The 19,504-nt window shown below is 32.3% G+C and overlaps 1 protein-coding gene across 2 annotated transcripts in view; it reads right to left on the bottom strand.

Annotated features, from left to right (window-relative positions):
- Positions 1–19,060, bottom strand: part of LOC142340262 (uncharacterized) — a 64,142-nt gene extending 45,082 nt beyond the window's left edge. Inside the window, exon 1 of one of the 2 annotated variants that reach the window (XM_075390821.1) lies at positions 18,916–19,060. In XM_075390821.1, coding sequence (XP_075246936.1) covers positions 18,916–18,989 — 74 coding nt within the window. In that variant the 5' untranslated portion in view covers positions 18,990–19,060. Of the gene's footprint in view, positions 1–13,420; positions 13,651–18,915 lie in introns of those variants that run through there. The other variant, XM_075390822.1, reaches the window with a different exon arrangement.
- Positions 19,061–19,504: the final 444 nt, after the last annotated feature.

The following is a 19,504-nucleotide window of genomic DNA, read 5'->3' as shown; positions in this document are numbered from 1 at the left end:
TATGAGTTTCCGTTTTGTTATCTAGCAACGCATATTAACACGGAGGTTAGAAATTTCCACTCTGAATAAGCACGGTATACAGGTGGCAAAATTGAATAGATGTGAGTTTTAAGAGTGCCATCGCACAGCAATAAAGAGTTGTTGGTTGTTTACCGGTATCATACAGACAGAATTCTTGTGCCAAAATATCGAAATGTTTGTCTATTATGGCCGGCTCTTTTTTGTTTTCTATGACTTTTTGCCAGTGAGGCTCCGGTTAGTTGCTTATCGTTTCAGCGGGGACAATTCTGTTGCAATATCTGACTCAATTGGCTGAAAGTTAAGGGCAATTATCATATGGTTTACCGGATTCTGCTCTGTTCTTACTGTTTTCTTCACTTCGCCCGAAATTTGTTTTGCTTCAACGTGCCCGGGAACGACTTCTTGGTTTTGTTCATTTTTTGTGGATAATAATTGCTCGTTAGCAGTAATGACAGTACTTTTGCTTTTGTGTTAATTTCATTTTGACTACCTCCAATGCGTTCTAATTTGGTTCTAATTTCTCGAGGAAATAATTTCCGTCAATGATAAAAGTCAATCTATCCCACTGAAACGTACCCCAAATAATTGGACTCATTCGAGGTTTATAGTTTTTGTCATAATTTTGCTCTGAATGATGCCTCAAAAAGGTTTAATCAATATACTTTGGTATACGTGGTGTTTGCGTCCTGTTTAATTTAAGTACACTAGATTACCTTAAGTCTTGTTAATTGTTGACTGGTACCTAAAGAATAGCATGATTTTGTTTAAATTAAGTGCTGTTGGTTACGTAATACCGTGCGAATTTTTGACGGGTACCTAATTGTTCAGATTATAGTAATTAATGGAGACTTAGTTTAAATTGGCATTGGGTAAAATGACATTGTATAAAATGACATTGTGTAAAATGGCATTGGGTAAAATGACATTGGTAAAATGGTATTGGGTAAATTATTCTGACACCAACAGCTCGCATTTGTTACCTGCCAATGAATTATACCAATGTTCACTCATTCAAAATTAAATCTCATAAAAAAAACTGCGATTAATGTCCTTAGAAAAGCTGTTTAAAACACCCTAAAAGTATTGTTTCACTTGGAACAAACACATTCAAAGAGACCGAGCACGTATTCTCCGGTATTATTCTCGAGAAAGGAATAAAAAGATCCTGGCTATAGGTGCATTAATAAAATTTGTGTATTCGAATTCTTTGGCAAAAAACTTTTGACAAAGTCTTCAATTAACTCGGACACTCCTACCTTTTATGACGACAATGACTGTGCCCTGCAAATTCGGAATTTGAAATTCCCTTTGAAATTGTCTACAACGAGATTAAAAGAGTTTGATGAGCAATAGAATTGTGAACTTAATTTTGATTTTGTGAAGCTCCCTTACCAAATTAATCATAAAACTGGATCAAAGCGTCCATTTACAATACAAATCGTTGTAAAGCTATAAGACATTAGGATTATAAAAGGGTGAGAACTAGCGCTTAATAGGGTTATGAATTAGGTGAAATTTAATGAGTTCACGTCTAAGCGCCTTGAAAAATGATCTGAAAATCCTTGCAACGAAAAAAATTCAAATACGAAAACTCCAAATTCTCCATTCTCCAAATTCATTTCAAAGAATAAGAAGTTAACGTCTTTGTTTCTAAAGAAATATGTGAGGTCATATAAGAAATTTTTAAAAGATTTTTGGTCTGAGGTAGGCATTATTTCGTATATCCGACGCTTCCTGTTTCCTTGTCAGTTTCCATATCAGTTTCCTAGAAAAAGAGTTTCTTTATTACCAAAATTAAGCAACAATATTGACAAAGAAGATAGATGAGACAAAGCTCAGGATACTTCTGATTTCATTCAACTCAAATATTTTCAAAAATTCAAACAAACCATAAGCAACTGATAACAGAAAAGAACAAAAATCAGATAAACTTGCAAATGCTCAAGAAGCCAGTGAATGGTGCTTGTTGTTAGTGAGACACACCATTAGACCACAAAAAGCAACAAAAACGATGGAACTCAAAATTACACAAACAAATTATCGAAACAACAGTGTTGAAGCCATATAAAGTATAACACATTGAAATTGAAACCCACTTAAAACATTAAACTGGCAAAAAACTTTAATTTTCCTTCTCGATCCCTTTTGATTTTCAATGGGTTTTCTTTTTATGAGTTTTCTGCGAAAAGACTGTAGAAAGAACCACAAATATTGACCAGTATGGAAAACTCAGTAAATTCTTACGAAAACAGTTTGGAAGCTCTAAAGACGTATTTCAAAATATAACCCAAAAACAAAATTAAATTTAGGGGATGGGGACATAAAAAATTATTGTTTTCGTAAGAACTGTTTTCGTAAGAATTTTTTTCGCTTCCAAACTGTTTTCGTAAGAATTTACAGTATGGAAAACTCAGTAAATTCTTACGAAAACAGTTTGGAAGCTCTAAAGACGTATTTCAAAATATAACCCAAACACAAAATTAAATTTAGGGGTTGGGGACATAAAAAATTATTGTTTTCGTAAGAACTGTTTTCGTAAGAACTGTTTTCGCTTCCAAACTGTTTTTGTAAGAATTTACAGTATGGAAAACTCAGTAAATTCTTACGAAATCATTTTGGAAGCTCTAAAGACGTATTATAAAATATAACCCAAAAACAAAAATTAAATTTAGGGGATGGGGACATAAAAAATTGCGCGTTGTCAATAATGGGACTAAGTTACTAGTGGACGACAATCAGAAAAAAAAGGAAGTACAAAATTAATTTCTGTGAAAAAATTTAACTGAAGCTCATTAATAACGTTAGCCAAAAACTGCAATCACCAAATAGTTCCCTATAAACATCCATAGCAGCAATCAAATCTTATGTTTGCCAAGAATATGCCGAAGAGCAATATTTGTCGGCAAAAAATAAAACTTTTGCGAGAGAACTGTCTCATCAGCCGTTAAAATTATAAGCTTTTCACTGAAATGTTTCAAAATTTTTTTTGTGCATTCTGTCCATAACAATTGAAGCCATGCCAAACTTGATATTCTGACAGAAACATTTAGTTAAAACTAAAACCTCTATAATAAGTGCTTTGTAGAACAATTGAAATAAATTTTGCTAAGCATAATTTGAAATTAATCAAAATGAAGAAAGAAAAAAGATAACTAAAATTGGCAAACTTCCAACATTCACTGACATTTTCTCGAATCAGATATGTTTAAATTCATAGGAGGCTTTAGTTAACAACAGCTACAGGTGGCTATGTTCACCTGTAGCTCCTAACAAAGCCAGTTGGTTCTTTGATCTTTGCTTAATAAGACGAATTCAAAAAGAAAAACAAACAAAAGAAAAGAAAGAAGGCAAAGCAAAAGAAATCAACTAAAATTCAAGAAAACATTGTCAGAGTCATCAAAATTATGAGCTTTGCTCTGAACATATAACATCATATTTAATTAAACTTGGATAAAAAAGCGTATTTGGAGCCTTTTTGATTAAAAAAAGATCAAAATTCAAAATATTTAGCTTACATATCAACTAAAAGACTGGGATAAAATCAATTGACAAGACTCTTATGTCCTTAAAAATAAAACGAAAAAAATTTTTGTTAACAATTTCAAAATTTTGGTTCAAAATTATCGAAACAATTAGGGAATCTATGAATAAAATAAACGGAAAACCGTCGACTATTCATCGATTTTTAAACATCGATAACTCCCCACGAGAAAGCGTAAAGAACTGGTATCATTAGACAGCCGGTATTGCGCAGAATATGGAACTGAAAAGATTTTGTTCTTTTCGTTTTTTTGTGGGGAGTACTCAGCTCTGTACGAAGAATATATCGATTGGCCAAAACTGACTGAACAAAAAAAACATTTGAGTATATTGCTCCTCCCCCCACAAGTGGGTCGGAACAATTATCATTCCCTAAATTTGGGAATGTAAATTGACTGAAAATATGATTTCTCCTTTCTTCTCTAAACGTATTTTTTGAGGAAGGATCATAATTCCGTGTACCTGGATGCAAATTTAATGGAAAAAAATTTCTTAAGTATCTGAGCATATTGAAAACATCAATTCGCGTTTGATATGATAATAACTAAACAAAGGGACTCAATAATATGCCATCGCACATGATGTTCGGACACCACCTATCCACGTTTTGATTTATTAGTCTTCCAATTGAGGAAGAGAAAGAAATGGTTCAGAAACTCTCTTATCTCTCAGCAAAAAATTAAATGAAAACATAAAGCTGTTTTAGAGAGCCAATGAGACTTGCCAGGAATGAGAGTACTGGATCAGATACTCCCAAAAACAAATAATAGCAAACATTAATACCGACCAAAACTCAGTGAACATATTTAAAAAACAGAAAATGACAAAATGAAGAAGGGATCCGATAAAACCCGTTCTAAACAAATCAACCTGTACTTCAATAAATGTTCATTGTATAAGTTATTATACCTCTCAATAATGCAACTTGGTGACAGGCCGACAATTGAGAGCAAAAAGGGCAAAGATCGAAAAAACAATCCTCATTTTTTGAAAACAACCAATTTCAAATTGATTGAAACCACTTCGTATCAAGTCGGCTTATTAAGTAGGCTATTTTATACTTAAAGCAATTGTTACTTGTCGTAATCCGTAATATGTTGGATGACTGCAAAACTAACAGCGCCAATTGGGCCATCCCAATAAAGTCATAAGTCATAATCTGGAAAGGAAATAGAAAACTCAGAATGAGCGAATATCCAAAGTTTTATGAAAATGCGTAGTACCAAAGCCAAGAAACCATTGGTTTAAAAAACAACTATAATAAATATAGAATCTAGGTTTACTTGAAAGAGGATGCGACCTATCGTTACAGAGACCAAGCTACAAAATTGAAAGAATTAATTTAAAGGTGTCAAAGCTCAAAAATCAGCTGATTTTTTTAAAAGAAAAATTTTCAAAAGTTGCGACAAACCATAAGCTTTGAATTTTAAACAAAAACAGATCAATTTGCAACTGCTCAAGGATGCAGTTTTTCTTGTTGGTATTGCAGCCTAATCATAAAACGACAGAAGAACAAATACGGATAAATTAGAAATTTCACAAACAATTTATCGAAGCCACAGTGTTGAAGACATTATATCTAGAATACCCTAAAAAACAATTAAGAACTTTAAACTGACAAAAGCGATTAAACAAATTTCTTGAGTCTTTCTTTATTTTATTTGGGCCTTCTAGGTAAAGCGTCTTTGTGGAAAAGACAACAAAAAGAACAACAAATACTGACCAGTATCGAAAAAACTGACCAGTATCAAAAATTCTTATGAAAACACATTTCTAAGCTCTATAGACAATGAGGAAAATCATTCCTGCCATGATTGGAAAGAATATTTGAATGATAAAAAGTAATGCTAAAATTCCAGTGGATGAACCCCCTTAATGTTGTATTTCTCCCGATTGAATTTTAATGAAAGAGTTGGAAAGAGTAAAAAACAGTTGGTTGAAGATAAGGCTTTGAACCCGCATTTTAAACCGAAGATACTCGGGGTAAAACAAAAACTTAAAATAGAAAGCACCATTTTATAATATCTGTGCGCAATTGAAGGAAAATGCAGTTGAATCGATTGATTGATGGCACTCTTCAATCAAATATGGCAAGCTTGAAACAACTTCCACATCCACGCGGAAATGAACACCGTCATGTCAACAATCAACAGTTGTAATTATTCGTTTTGGTACTATAAAGCAGGAAAACACACTCCACACACACAACAAACTGACAATGACAAAAGCAGGCATACTTTAAAACTGAAAAACTCAATATGACTTAGATAATTTCGAAACTATGACGAGGTAAAAATACGAAAAAATCGATTCTCTAACGCTCATATTGTTCTTTCATAACTTGCATGAAAAAATCGTGGTGACTTAAAAATTTTATTCAATGTCTTTTTAAAAAGAATAGCGGACTCAAATCTTTGAAGACAAGCCAGAGTATGAGGAATTCAATTCCTCCCATGATTGGAAGGAATAATTGAATGATAAAAAATAATGCTATAATTCTATTGGATGAACCTCTTTAATGTTGTATTTCTCCTGATTGAGTTTTTTTGAAAGAGATGGAAAGAGTAAAAAAATAGTTGGTTGAATATAAGGCTTTGAACCGGCATTTTACACCGAAGATAGTAGAGGTAAAGCAAAATAATAAAACAGAAAGCACCACTTTATAATAATAGACATCTGTCAAAACATAACGCACTGCAGAAAAAGTGTTTGGAGCAACAGAAAATTGATTAGTTGGGTCAATGATAAGACTTAGTTACTTGTTGACGACAAAGATACCAAAAAATAGGAATAACAAAAATGTCTTCTTTAAAGAAAATAATTGAAAGTCTTCAAAACTGATAATTATAAACTGGAATTGGGAAAAGGATTTAGTTAAAGAATCGTGTAATTGTGCAAAGCCTTTGACTGTCATAAATATACCGAACGGCAAGAAAAAAACGACAATTAGAGGCAAAACCAAAAAAAATCCTAATAAAATTATTTTCTTAAAAAATTAATTGAAAGTCATTAAAACTTTTAGCTCTTATCCAAAATCAGTAAATAGATTCAAGTAAACGTCTACAGAAGCAATTAGGGCTCTTAATTGACAGGGAAATGCCGCATGAAAACAAAAAGAACCACAACTACAGGCAAAGACACAAATCCAAAAAATTGTGAGAGAACGGCTTTGCATTCGCTAAAACTATCAACTGTTCAGGGAAGTCATACAAAATGTTTATTTTGCGCCTTTTTTCTATTGCAATTGGAGCTGTAATTATTTTTATTTGTTGAAAAGGGAATAAATTACGACCTGAAATACAGTAAAACATGCAAAAATTCACAAAATTTTAATGAAATTTTGTAGTCAGCAAGCCAAAAAAACATTACTTGAAAATAAAACCAATGTAATGAGTACATTTTCCTACGCTTAGAAAAAGTTTTGTCCTGTTTAATTTGAGCCTAAGCTACAAGTGGATAGAAAAAAGATTAAAAATTGACAAATTTCAAAACTTCACTATCATTCTCTTAAAACAAACAGATTCAAAGTCATAAGATGCATTAGATAAAAACTGCAGGCATTGTATAGGCTCAACTGCAGCTATTTACGAACCCATTGGAATTTTTAATTAATAAAACATAGTCATGGGCCTGCAAAAAGTTTTACAAATGAATCGAAAACAAAAGGAAATCATTTAAATTTTACGAAAAAACATTTTCAAAGCCATAAAAATAATGCGCTTTTTTCTGAAGACAATCTATATTTTCGTGCGGCATTATTTTTTTGTAAATAGGATTTGTAGTCACTGATTGTGCCGTGGTTTGAAATAATTCATGTCAGTAATCAACATAAAAACAAAACTGCGAAAAAAATTTTGAAGACCGCCCTAATATATTCCGAATAATTATTGATTGGAGTAATCCATGATGAGTTAGCTCTAGCCCTGATGTTTCTCAGCGTCCAATTAAAACAATTAATCAATGCATATAATTGCAAAAGAGATCAATTATTAAATGAAATATTTCAATAAACCACAAACAAATAAATCACACTTTGTATAATCTTTAGGTTTATTTTTCAAAAACCGGTAAAAATTTAATTCCAGAAAACTCTACAGTAAACAAAGGTACAGCTGGTTTTTTAGAAATTTTCAAAGAGTGTGGCAGCAGATGTTAGGTCTCTACTTCCTGCAAGTTTAAACGAAGTAGGAAACAAAAGCTTATTTGGAGCCTTTTTGATTTAAAAATGTCTCAAATTCGAAAAAATTAGCAAAAAGATTAACCAAACAGCTCGATTAAAACAAATTTGCGAGCCTATTCTATCTTTACCCGTAAAACTAATAATGTTCTTAAAAATTTTTACGAGTTTTAGCAAAATTAACGATTCACTCTACAAAGGAATTCACTCTACTTTTCTCAAAATTTTATACCTCGATAACTCCCCAAAAAATTTGAAAATCAGAAAATTTTTTTAATTTCATATTCTACGCTGGACGGGCTTTCTAATGATACGAGTCTCAACTCTCTACGATGAATATATCGGTCGGCCAAAATTGTCTGAACAAAAAAAATCTATTTGAGTATATAGTTTATAGTTCCTCCCCCCATGAGGGTCGGAACAATAATTCTAATTCATATAATTAGACAATAAGAGCTCAGGAATGTAGTAAAGGATCTATTCTGTTTCGCCCCCAAATCAACCATATCCCAACAATTCCTCATACAAAGAAACCATTATTATAAATTAGTTTGTTTGGAGTTTTTATTGTTACACGTGCCTAAAGACAATATAAATTTCTACCGGGCCGCAAGATGACCAACTAATTATTGACATGAGAAATTTCAACGAATATATCAAAATTATTATCAAATTAAACTAAATAGACAGCAAAATATTGATACTTTTAAATGGTGAATATTTGAAGTCGGAAAAGTCCAAAACCATTTTACTCAATTTTCTCTTGTGTTTGCTAATGTACAGCTACCATAAATAAAACTGGAGTTCCGGTACTAAAAAAGTGTTGCGAATCTCTTTTTGAAAAAAAGAAAACCAAAAAAATTAAATGAAAGCTTAAATCAAAGTGGTACTCGAATTTTTGGGTCTTTCCCATTATAGCCTCCTGCCAGTTTAGTGGTCAGATAGCCTATAGCCCCCCCCCCCCAAATAAGGGTAATTATACCATAATGCGGGGCAATAATTTCATGGGGGGATATAATGTGAAAGAAACGAATTTTTGTTCAATTTGCAGCTTCATTGATTACTTTCGGGAGGGATCCTTGGTCATAACAACAAAAATTCAATCGATGGGATAACATTTTTTCTGTATTTCACAACAACGAGAACTTGATCATATTTGCTTTTAAATTCGTCAAGAAGAAAATCTTATACACACAACAATAAAACCAAATTTTATTCTCAAACGAGGTAATGTCGTCCTTCGAAGCGAAGCTAATTAACCAGCGAAGCTGCTAAATTTTTATCTGACCTATCTCTTTCAGAGCACTAAAGTTGCTGTGAATTAATTCAGTGATTGCTTCGTTTTCGTTTCTACTTTTTGTCTTGTAACTCATTTGCTTCTGACCATAAATATTAAAGATACGATAACGTTACAGCATCAAGTTGGTTATCAAGTTCAACTTTTACATTTTCTTTTAAGTGATTTCGTAGTTGCCGCAAAACGAGTTGAAAAAGCGTTTGTAATAACGTATCTATTCTGTTTCGGGCCCCAGTGTCTTTTATGACCCCCAGTTACAAATTATATGTTGTTATATAGCACGTTACTATAAAAGGAAATAACACGTTCACCTGGGGGTCATAAAAGATTTATTCTCACTAAGCTGGGGGGGGGGGGGGGGGGCTGACAAAGTTGATACTTCATCCGGTCTTTGGTACAACGCTAGCATGTCTGGCCGGAGTAGCTTTAGCTTACCTTAAAAACACGAAAAATTGGATTTCATGAATTCATTTGTTTTCGTTTTGTTTTTATTTTTAACTATTTGCCACTAAAAATGTGCAATATTTTGCAGTGGATTTGGTTGAATTTGATAATAATTTGAATAATTTTGATAAAAATTCGATATGCAATAAATAGTTGAGTCCTCTAAGCTCTAATTCTTTTGCAGTATATGGAGTTAGCTACTACAGCAGTTGGATTGTTACACTTTTCCACAACATTTTTTAAATACATTGCTGAGCCAAGTTTTTGCTCAATGTCATATCTGTTGATTCTGATGAAGAGTAACATTCATGTTTAAATTACATATAGTAAAATGAGTGAAGAGTGTAAAACTATAAAAGTTTAAACTTCAGATTCTGTTTTTTCTTTAAATCAATGTTATTGTTGCCTTTTTCTTTTAAAGTTTCAGAATATGTGAAATTGTTTAAATTAACAGAGCAGAAAAAACGGTGTCTCGTTTCTTCACTTCTGTCAGTATCAAATCCTATCATTTGAGCCATATTATTATTCCGACCCCTGTTTAGGGAGAGGATATATATATATATATATATATATATATATATATATATACTCAAATAGGTTTTTTTGTTCAGTCATTTTTGACCGATCGATATATTCATCGTAGAGAAGTGTGAGTGATATCATTAAAAAGTCCGTCCAGCGTAGAATATGTAATTAAAAGATTTTTTGAATTTCGTTTCCTAGAGCAATTTATTGTGATTTAAATTTTTGTGAAGAATAGATCGATGTGCGTTATTCTTTTTCACATTTTCCGCAATTTTTGCTTAAAATTTCGTCAGTTTCGCAAAGGTAAGTCAACGTTCTTAACAATAAAACGGTTGAGTTTATTCTAAAAGACAAAAATGTGTTGTTGACTATTTTGATTTAATTTTTTGGCTAAAATTTGGGCTTAAATATTTCAAAATTCAGCCTTCTTCATCAAAAATTGCCCGAAATAAGCTTCTTAAGTCCACATTGATTAAATTTGCCGGAAGTACCCAACCAAAATTAACTAACACAATTTGGGTAAACTACAAAAGAAGCTAATTCTACTTCCACTTCTATTGAGAGTAGTCTGGAATTAAAATGTGGCCATTTTTTGCTAACTTTACTCTATGATTATCAAAAACGCATCATTCATTTTTGACCTTATAACAAACAAATTATCTAGATCTATAACATTCGAAACAAATGAGTGTTCTTAATGTACTAACAGCAATAGTAAGGCTGGTTTTGGTCCAATTTTGGACTGTTACAATCAAAAAATAGTCCGGATTTCAGTCAGTCGTTTTTTTAAAGAAATTTCGATCTTTTTTGTGTTAATTAAAGAAAGAACAATTCAAATCAAAGCTTACCGTTGATGGTTCCAGTTGGCCAAGGATTTCTAAATTAATGCATCTAGTTTTTTTACTCGAAAGATTCTGGTAGTTTTGTTTTTTGAAAATGTTTGGCTGTTAAATAATTGAACGATGGCTTTTTGAACTTTGCCACTATTTTTCTTTTAATTTGTTTAATTTGTAGCATAGTGTTAGCAAAGAAAGAATGCGTCATAATCCTCCACTTTCAATAAAAACCCTTGAAATAGAATTTAATCTTATTTGCGGTTTTACGCGTTAAGTTTTTGTTTCCTGGCTTTGATACTACTAGATTTCGCAATTTTTTTAAATTTTTAGACTTTGGCCCTTTTTTTCACGGTTTTGTTTTCGTTTTGCCACCTTATCACATTGTTGACAGTTCTTATATTGCATTATTAGCGTTCAAAATAGGGCGCAATGGAACATTAAGAGGTCTTAAAGGCATAGATTATGATTTTGACGGCTTCGACACCCTTTCGCGAAGCATTCAACTGAAATTTTAAATTTGTCTTTAACTGTCAATTTTACTTTGTCTTTATGGTCGTATGAAATTTTCAGTAGAATGACAGCTCTCATTGAGTTCTTATGGAAGAATGAATGAACCATTTTTTCTCATTTGAGTAGATTGCTTATGGCTTTCATGGTTTTTGAAAACAATATTTTTCAAAAACAAAAAAGCACTTTCTTCACTTCGCCTTGTTCATTTGTTTATTTATTACACTGTCTCGTCAATTACAGGTCATATAAGAAATTAGTGTCGTAAAAGGAAGGTGCAACTGTACAAAATTAATTGCTTTCAAGGACTTCTTTACGAATTTACTGGCTTTAACACAGGTTTTTCGCATAAATTAAACTAATTTTTGATGTTTATCTATATTTGACGTTTTTTTTTGTAGATTTAAGAGAAATCCTGAGTATAAACTGGTTTCAGGTGCTTACTTTAGATGACTAAACAATCCTAGTTAATTTTTTTACTTTGTAATTAATGGCTTTCGTGACGTGTCGAGAAAAAACGAAAGTGTTACTTAATTTTGCCTTTTTCCTTTTTGTCTACTTGTTACCTATTCTTTTTAACACAAGGTCGCATATCACATTTTTTGCGTTCGTATAGGGATCAATTGAACATAATTTCAGAGCAAAAATATGGTTTTACGGTTTCGACAGCATTTTCTCGGAAATTTTACTTGAATTTTTGTTTGTTGACTCTATTTTTTGTTCTTTTTTCAACGGCAAACAAATTTGAATAGTGAGAAGTTTTAATGCCCTCTTATAAAGGCATTTGTGATCTTAAATATATTGGATGTTTTAAATTGCTATCTAATGGTGTTCATTACTTTTAAATTGATTGTTTTTCAAAAAATCAATTTTTGTTTAACTTTACTGTGTTTTGTTCTTTTTTTGTCTAATTGTTACCGAGCCGTATTATGGAGTGGTCCCATACTTTTTCTAGTGAACTACAATTTATTTTTGTTAGTTTCAGTCTTATCTGACGCTATTTTGATCTCGTGAATAAGTTTTCTTTTATATAAAATGGACATAAAGTCTTGGATGTAATTAAGGTTTGTTGTTATTGTTGTTTGATTTTGTTGTTCGTCTTGACTTGCATTCTTAGTAATGGCTGATCTCAATAATCTAATGCGGTTTTTTACACCTCTGAATTTTTTGCGTTGGAAGCTATCCTTTTGTTCGAACACATCTTTTTTTGAAAAACACTTGACTTTTTGGGGGTTTTCTATCTGTTCCTCATTTGATAGACATTTATGTCAAAAATACGAATGAGCGGGGTCGGAATTTTATGTGCGAACGCACATTACCGAGCCTCTTTTTTTCAACTACCGACTCTCCGTAATTTCAACTGGATTTCAATGTCAGTGTATAATTGGTATAATTATCATTCAACATTATTTTTGCATAAGGTTTTGGTTCAAGAGCTTAGAATTTTTAGGCATAATTAGGGCTTAGACTTAATTTGAGATTCTCGTTGTTGGTTGAAGAAAGCATTTTTGGGTAATTGTTTTTGATGGAATGCAATGTAATACACTTTTTGGGATGCAATGATTTGGGGGAAAAAGGATGATCTCAAAATACGGGTGGCTAAATCAATCGATGAGAAAAGAAGAAACATCGAAAAGAAAACCTGCTATCATAAAGTTCCCTCTCTATGGTTGCTGGGTTGCATTGGTAGAAAACAATTTAAAAAATCCAACTGAAGTTAAAAACTGTTGTATCATGACACTCATGAATTAATTTTTTTTGCCTCATTAATGTGTTGTGAAAAAAGAAAAAAATTGTCTTGTTTTTCAAAACTTTTTACTGATGACTGGTTTTCATTTTAATTTTCTTTGTATTATTACTGTTTTCTCGAAAATGGTACATGGAAAAATTTAATTGCAGTTATTAGTTCTCTTTCACTGATTTGGTCAAAAATTTAAATTTTAAACACTTTACATTATTGAGTTGATGAATACTTCAATTAATTTGAAAAAAAAAGTTTCAGTTCAGACGAAAGCTACTTTCTAATTTATATTCAAAAAGATAAATTCAAGATTTTTGAAGATTAGTACTCACTGTGTGTTTGTTCTGTGGATAGAATAAATGACGACAAATGGGGATACAATTTTCAGGGAATCGCTTATTCTTCCCTCTCAAATTTGACCAACTCGTGCTTCTACTTTTCTTATCTTTTTCTCTTTATGTTAGCCAGATCTTATACTTAGTTACTTATTACAGGGCAATAAAAAACCAATCAGCTATATCGGAAATATTCGATATCGATTTTTGGGTTGAACTTTGTCAGGGGCGCTGGATTAAATTCAATTAAAGCCAGGTCAATAAAAATCTAATTATGTCTCTAATAAATGGAACCAACCCGACCATCTTCCAATTTCCGCCTGATAATTTCTCCCGGGTGACCAGTTATTACCCATTTTAGTTAGAGATTGGTTAATACATCTTTGGCCCACAATTGATTAGTAAAGGCGCTTGTCCAGGAAGAGAACTTTCCAAATTAGGTGTTTCCAATGACGCACTACCATATGTCTGTTTTCCGAAAAAAAATTAGCCAAATTCTATGTTTAATTTTCTAATCGTGTAATTATTAAAATATTTAAAGAGAGGAGGCTCGGTAATGTGTGTTTGCACCTAATGTTTTGACCCTCTCCCGTCCTCTAATATTTGCTCAAGAGGTGCCCAGTAGGTGAAATTTGAATCACGGCGAAGATTAATTCAAAATTTGCATCTCATAATATAGATTAAAAATAATTATACTTCCTATAAAATCAGAGATTTTCTCCCTGTGGATCAGATGAATATCGACTCTCTCTAGCAAAAAAGAGCACAAATATTTATCAATCAGAGCACGAAACTTTTAGCAATGCTGACGCTCACATGATGCTCAAAGAAAATGAAGATCGCAATATTTTTATTGAAATTTCAAATCAAATAGATCATGTGGAATAACCCAGCTTGTGGTATATCAATCTGTCAACGTCGCAACTTCATCAGAGTAGTAATTGACGATTTGCTAAAAAATCTTTGTTTGAAATAAATTGATTTGTTCTGTATACTGGCTCTCTTTCACAGTTCATTAGAACCCATAGAACAAGTAGAAGTTCTGCATATAGGAACAGAAAATATCTAAACTGCACTTTTCACTTAGTTACTTTCATTTAGCGATCAGTTTTTCTTTTATTCAAATGTGGATTAAAGCTTCCCATTTAAAGCTACATTTAAGACAATCTATACTCGTAAGTTTTTGACTACTCACCCAATGAATGGGGAACTCAAAATATTATGCTTCATCATACGGGTTGTAATTCAGTGGTGAGAGAAATCCGAATGCAAAAAAAGGAAGTTTTACCTCAACAATTTTTTTCAAGATGGAGGCGAGAGTGATTCCATTGTTGACTCGGGCTGAAAATAACAATGATCGTTTATGAACCAACATTTTCTGATTTTAATTTTTTTATCCGAAAAAAGGAAAAAGAAAAAAAACAATTAAAACACGCAAAGAAAACATAAAAACCAAAACCTTTAATCTAATAAAAATTAGTCTCGAAAAAGAAAAAGTCAAAAACTACAATCGAATGGCTATTCAGAATTGAATGACGATTGTTACCTTAAAAACATTGGCATTATTATCTCACCAGCTAATAAAAGCTCCCGCCCGCTTTTTCATTAATCACTGCTGGTCTATAAAAATTTTCAGGCAAAATAAAAACGTTTAAAAACTAAGTTATGAAAACTCAAAAATGAGAGGATGCAAATATGAGTTTTGAAGTAAAACACCGAGATTCACAGGAGAAACCTGATTAAAAAGTCAGGATAGTGATTTTGATCTGTGAGCACCATGTTCAATAGTCCAAATATTAAAGAATGTTAAAAGTTCATGAATATTTTTCATCATTAGGCATTTTCTCAGAGGTATCTTGACCGTAAAAACACGTTAAATGGGGTTGGAAAGTTCAACATGAAATTTAAAAAAGCACTTAAAAATTATATAGATCAGAGCGCATGAACAAGATACTGATTTTTTCAGCCAAATTTAGCTCTTGCTTCACTTCAGAAATTTTGTTATTTCAAATCAGCTACGTCTGCTGTTATTATGGTAAGTAAAAGTAATTTTTAATTCGATCTTCATTTCTGACAGCCCGACTAAAACTTGAGCTGATTGCGTAGAGTCTGCTGCCATCAAGAATGCTCGGAAAGATCCAACTTTGGGTTGGCTAATGATTCTGAGAACACGTCCGCTGGCATCTTGTCAGTCGAAATGTAGTGATTGAAAATTGTCCCATCACCGGAATGATGTGAAAATTTGTCTCAATGTGTTTGCTTTTTTTGGGCATGATTGGGTTCTGGTGCAACTTGGTACAACTCTGGTTGTCCCCACTAATTGCTATTCTGTTGAATGCCAAAATCCTTTTGAACATGCTTTAGTTAGAGTACGTCACGAATTTTTCCCGCCTTACTCTGTTGTTGTGTTTCTGATGAAGATAGGGAAGTTGTGTCCTGATTCTTGACACCTCAGCTGAGTACGTTGCTAAAACTTTTGGCCTAAATTAATAGTCCGTCGTTCAGTTCCCTTCCTTTACATCTCCAAAGCAGCCTGTATCACTTTCCGCAGTAAGTTTTACGTAGCTTCTTCAGTATAGATAAGTTTCAACTCTTTTCAACCTTGAAGATATCGTAGTAGTCGTTTTCTATTTTGCCAATATTTTAAAAATAATAATAAGTGTAAACTATTAATATTGATATCTGGCCTTGTCTGTTTTGCCAGATGAGAAAGTGATTACATCACTTCTTTGTAGGTTTGTGATCAACTTCTTTGTCTGCACTTGAGTTTTTGAGTTTTTGCAACCATTCATTCAATACCACTCGAACGATGTCTCTATGTAGCACTACTGGTCAACTTTGACTTGATTTTCCTTACTTCTGATTCGTGGGCCCAGAAACCAGTGATGTATCCCCCTGTCTTCCATATGGAAAGTAACCTCTAGCTTCTTCTTAGTGTCGGAGATCAAGTTGTTGTTCTCGATAACAAAACGATGTCGTCAACCGGAACACGTTGGTCGCTTTTTTGATGATGAAACACACTAATTAATGTCTGCCTGAAAATGATTTACCATTTCTTGTTACACCCATTTAATGTCGAAAGTGTAGTTCAGACCCTCATCAATGTTGGCAGAAAGTTGTCTCATTAGCTAGCCTATGGAAAATCATTTGCGAAACGGAAAACAGACAAAACTAATCAGTTTCTTGGATAGTTGTTTATAACTTTTAAACATTCAGCTGTTGTCAAAGAGACCTATAAACGACATCTGTCAAACTATTTTGTGGAGAATTGGGAAAATATAACTAAACAAGTGATAATTAAGAACCATTTTTATAAAAAAATTGGAAAATTTTACGGCTCTAAAACCAAAAAGCAAATTTTTGGGTTTTTAGACCTACTCTAACTCTATGTGCATTTTCAACGTAGAATCGAAATTGCCGAGGCAGTATTACATAATAATAATCAAAAACAAAAATTGGCAATAATTTTAATAATAATTATAAGACCATTCTAATCTTAGATTATGTCTTCCAAAATATTCAGATAGAAAAATAGGTCTGTTGATTTCAAGATTTCTTCATTTCTTGGCTGCCATAAAATTGAGCTTCTGCATTGTTACATTAGGAAAACAACCAAAGTTTATAGAAATTGGCATCAAATTGGACAGATCTAATGAATTTTGTTTCAAGATCTCTAAACTTGAAGTAGATAAAACTACCATTTTGGTCTTCAAATAGGCAAGATTGTTACATATGAGCTTATATTATCCGATCAAAATGTAACGATAGCAAGAGATTTTAAAATTGATGAAAACTGATGTTAAAAATATGCAAAACAGGAAGTTAGGAAAAACAGGAAAAGTTTAATCTTTCGTGTTACTTTAATTGACTCTTTTCGTTTCTTGAACACGGTTCATAGAACAAAAATGACAAAGAGTATCGGCTGAAATTGACTAATCTGGCTCATAACTCAAAAACTTGTTTCACTTTTTTCAACGGAAATTAAACCCAAGTATTGATAAACAAATTGGACTAAACAGTGTAGCAGACAAAGAGAATTATATAGAAAAACAGGCTTACTCAAAAAGACAACAACTTCTTTGCACAAAAATTTAACATACTTCATCAAAAAGTAATTCAAAAAGAATATGAAATAAGAAAATGACTTCCGATTTAGATGAACTTATTTGAAGAATTTAGTGGCACATTTTTATTATTATGAACTGATTTTCGGAAATTCTGAACAGGCAAAAAATGTCGGTAAACTATTTTGGTTTGTTGAGTGTAGTTTATTGTAAAAAAAAGAAAAAAAATGTGTGCTCTTACTGATATAGCTGATTTGCTGTTCCAACTGACAAAAATTTCAAAAAAAAATTTTAAAATGGCCCGAAAATTTTTGATTACTTCGTTCTAAACACCGTAGCAGTAAAAAAAGTACATAAATCCAGCTAAATTAAAATAGAGTTATAATTGCCAAAATATTTGAACTTATTTTAGTTAAAATTATTTGTCATGCTTATTTCAACTGATAAAAACCCCAGGTTAGTGTACACTGTCAAAATTGGTAAAGTTCTTTCTGTTTCTGGGCTCAGATGCAGTTTTGTATAAACATAATTTTGTAGAAAACCCTTGACATAAATATACATCAATATTTTTCAACGAAGTATTCTTTGTCAATTATTTCAGACATAAAACAACTTGATGGAAAGTTTCAAAAAATTTCGAATTAATTCTTCCATTTGACAGCAAAATGCTCATACCAGTTTTATGAACAGAAAATTGTTTATCATAGTTTGTACAAGAAAACATTAAAGGTCGTATTTCCTTAATCTGTCTGGATTGTTCTTAGCAAATGTTTGATTTATTAACTGCACCTTAGTTTTTGAAATCAAAAATTTTAAATTAAACTGAAGAATATTCAATTTTCAGTTCCATTTGAAACTCATCTTATAAACAATTTATTTTCTGAATATGCCACCTGTAAATGTTAATGCTTTTTGTACAATTTTACTTTCTTCATCAGAAACAGTTACAGATGTTTTGTATCATAAGTCTTGACTTTTTGACCCTGAAATCTAATAACTCTTTTATCAAAGTGTCACGATTTCGTCTAAAAACGTGAAATATCTTTAAAACTTTCTTGGCGTGCTTCAGCTACACCCAAAAAACTCTCCCAAATTCAACATTAGGCGTCCGATTCTACAAAACCTTCGAACAGTTTTAGTTGTGTATCTTTTATTGGTTGTTTTTAGTTGCAGTTTTTGTTGAAGATTTTAGCGCTAAATTTTGATTTAAAAGAACTGATTTTCAAAACCTTTGATTACTTTTCATTATCTTCTACTCAATTTCAATTACAGACATATACATTGACACACGCAAGCCATCTTGCGTACTGTACCTTTTTCAACAAAAATATTTTGCGTTGATTTTTAATACAGAAAATTGATTTTTCCTTAGAAACTCGTTTTAAGAGTTTCATAAAAAAGCTTAGGTAAAAAACGCAGCACACCTACCGTTTCTCGGGACGGCGACGTTTTCGGACAAGGCGACTGATGTGGTATCCTGATTGCAGAAATGATGAACACATAAAAGTTCAAACCTGTTCCGCCTACAGACAACTATTGAATCTGATGTCAAGGAATTTTTATACTGAACTGAGCCGAAGAGGAAGGGTAGAAAAAGGGGAGAAAAAGATTAGGAGAGTTAGCCTATTTGCGATAAGCAAACAGGTAATCGGCTTTGTGAGAATAAGTGACAACTTAGTTGAATTAAATGTCGCACCAGTTTGACACTTCTTATCAGATAATTTAACAAGTTGTAAGTTGATAAAGAGAATTATGCCTTTGTCTTCATTCACTGTGGACGCAACAGAGGAATAAAGGCGCGTATAAGGAACATGAATCTATTATAGTGACGCAATTTCTGGGTTCAGAGTTGAACTGAACAAAGAAACTTTTTTAGCTTCAGGTTGACCACAGCCTGGCCAATGTTGGCTGCAATGATGGTACCACGTGAAAGTTTCAGACGCAAATAAAGTGGCCATAGTCACCAAAAAAAGCAATGCTGCTCATAAAAAGAACAGTCTGAAATGTGGGAAATAAT

Source organism: Convolutriloba macropyga, chromosome 5 (genome assembly GCF_964194025.1).
Source record: "Convolutriloba macropyga chromosome 5, txConMacr16.3, whole genome shotgun sequence".
Classification (NCBI taxonomy): Eukaryota; Metazoa; Xenacoelomorpha; order Acoela; family Convolutidae; genus Convolutriloba; species Convolutriloba macropyga.
The sequence above is the reverse complement of the archived record's forward strand: the minus strand, read 5'-3'. Positions and strand labels throughout refer to the sequence as shown.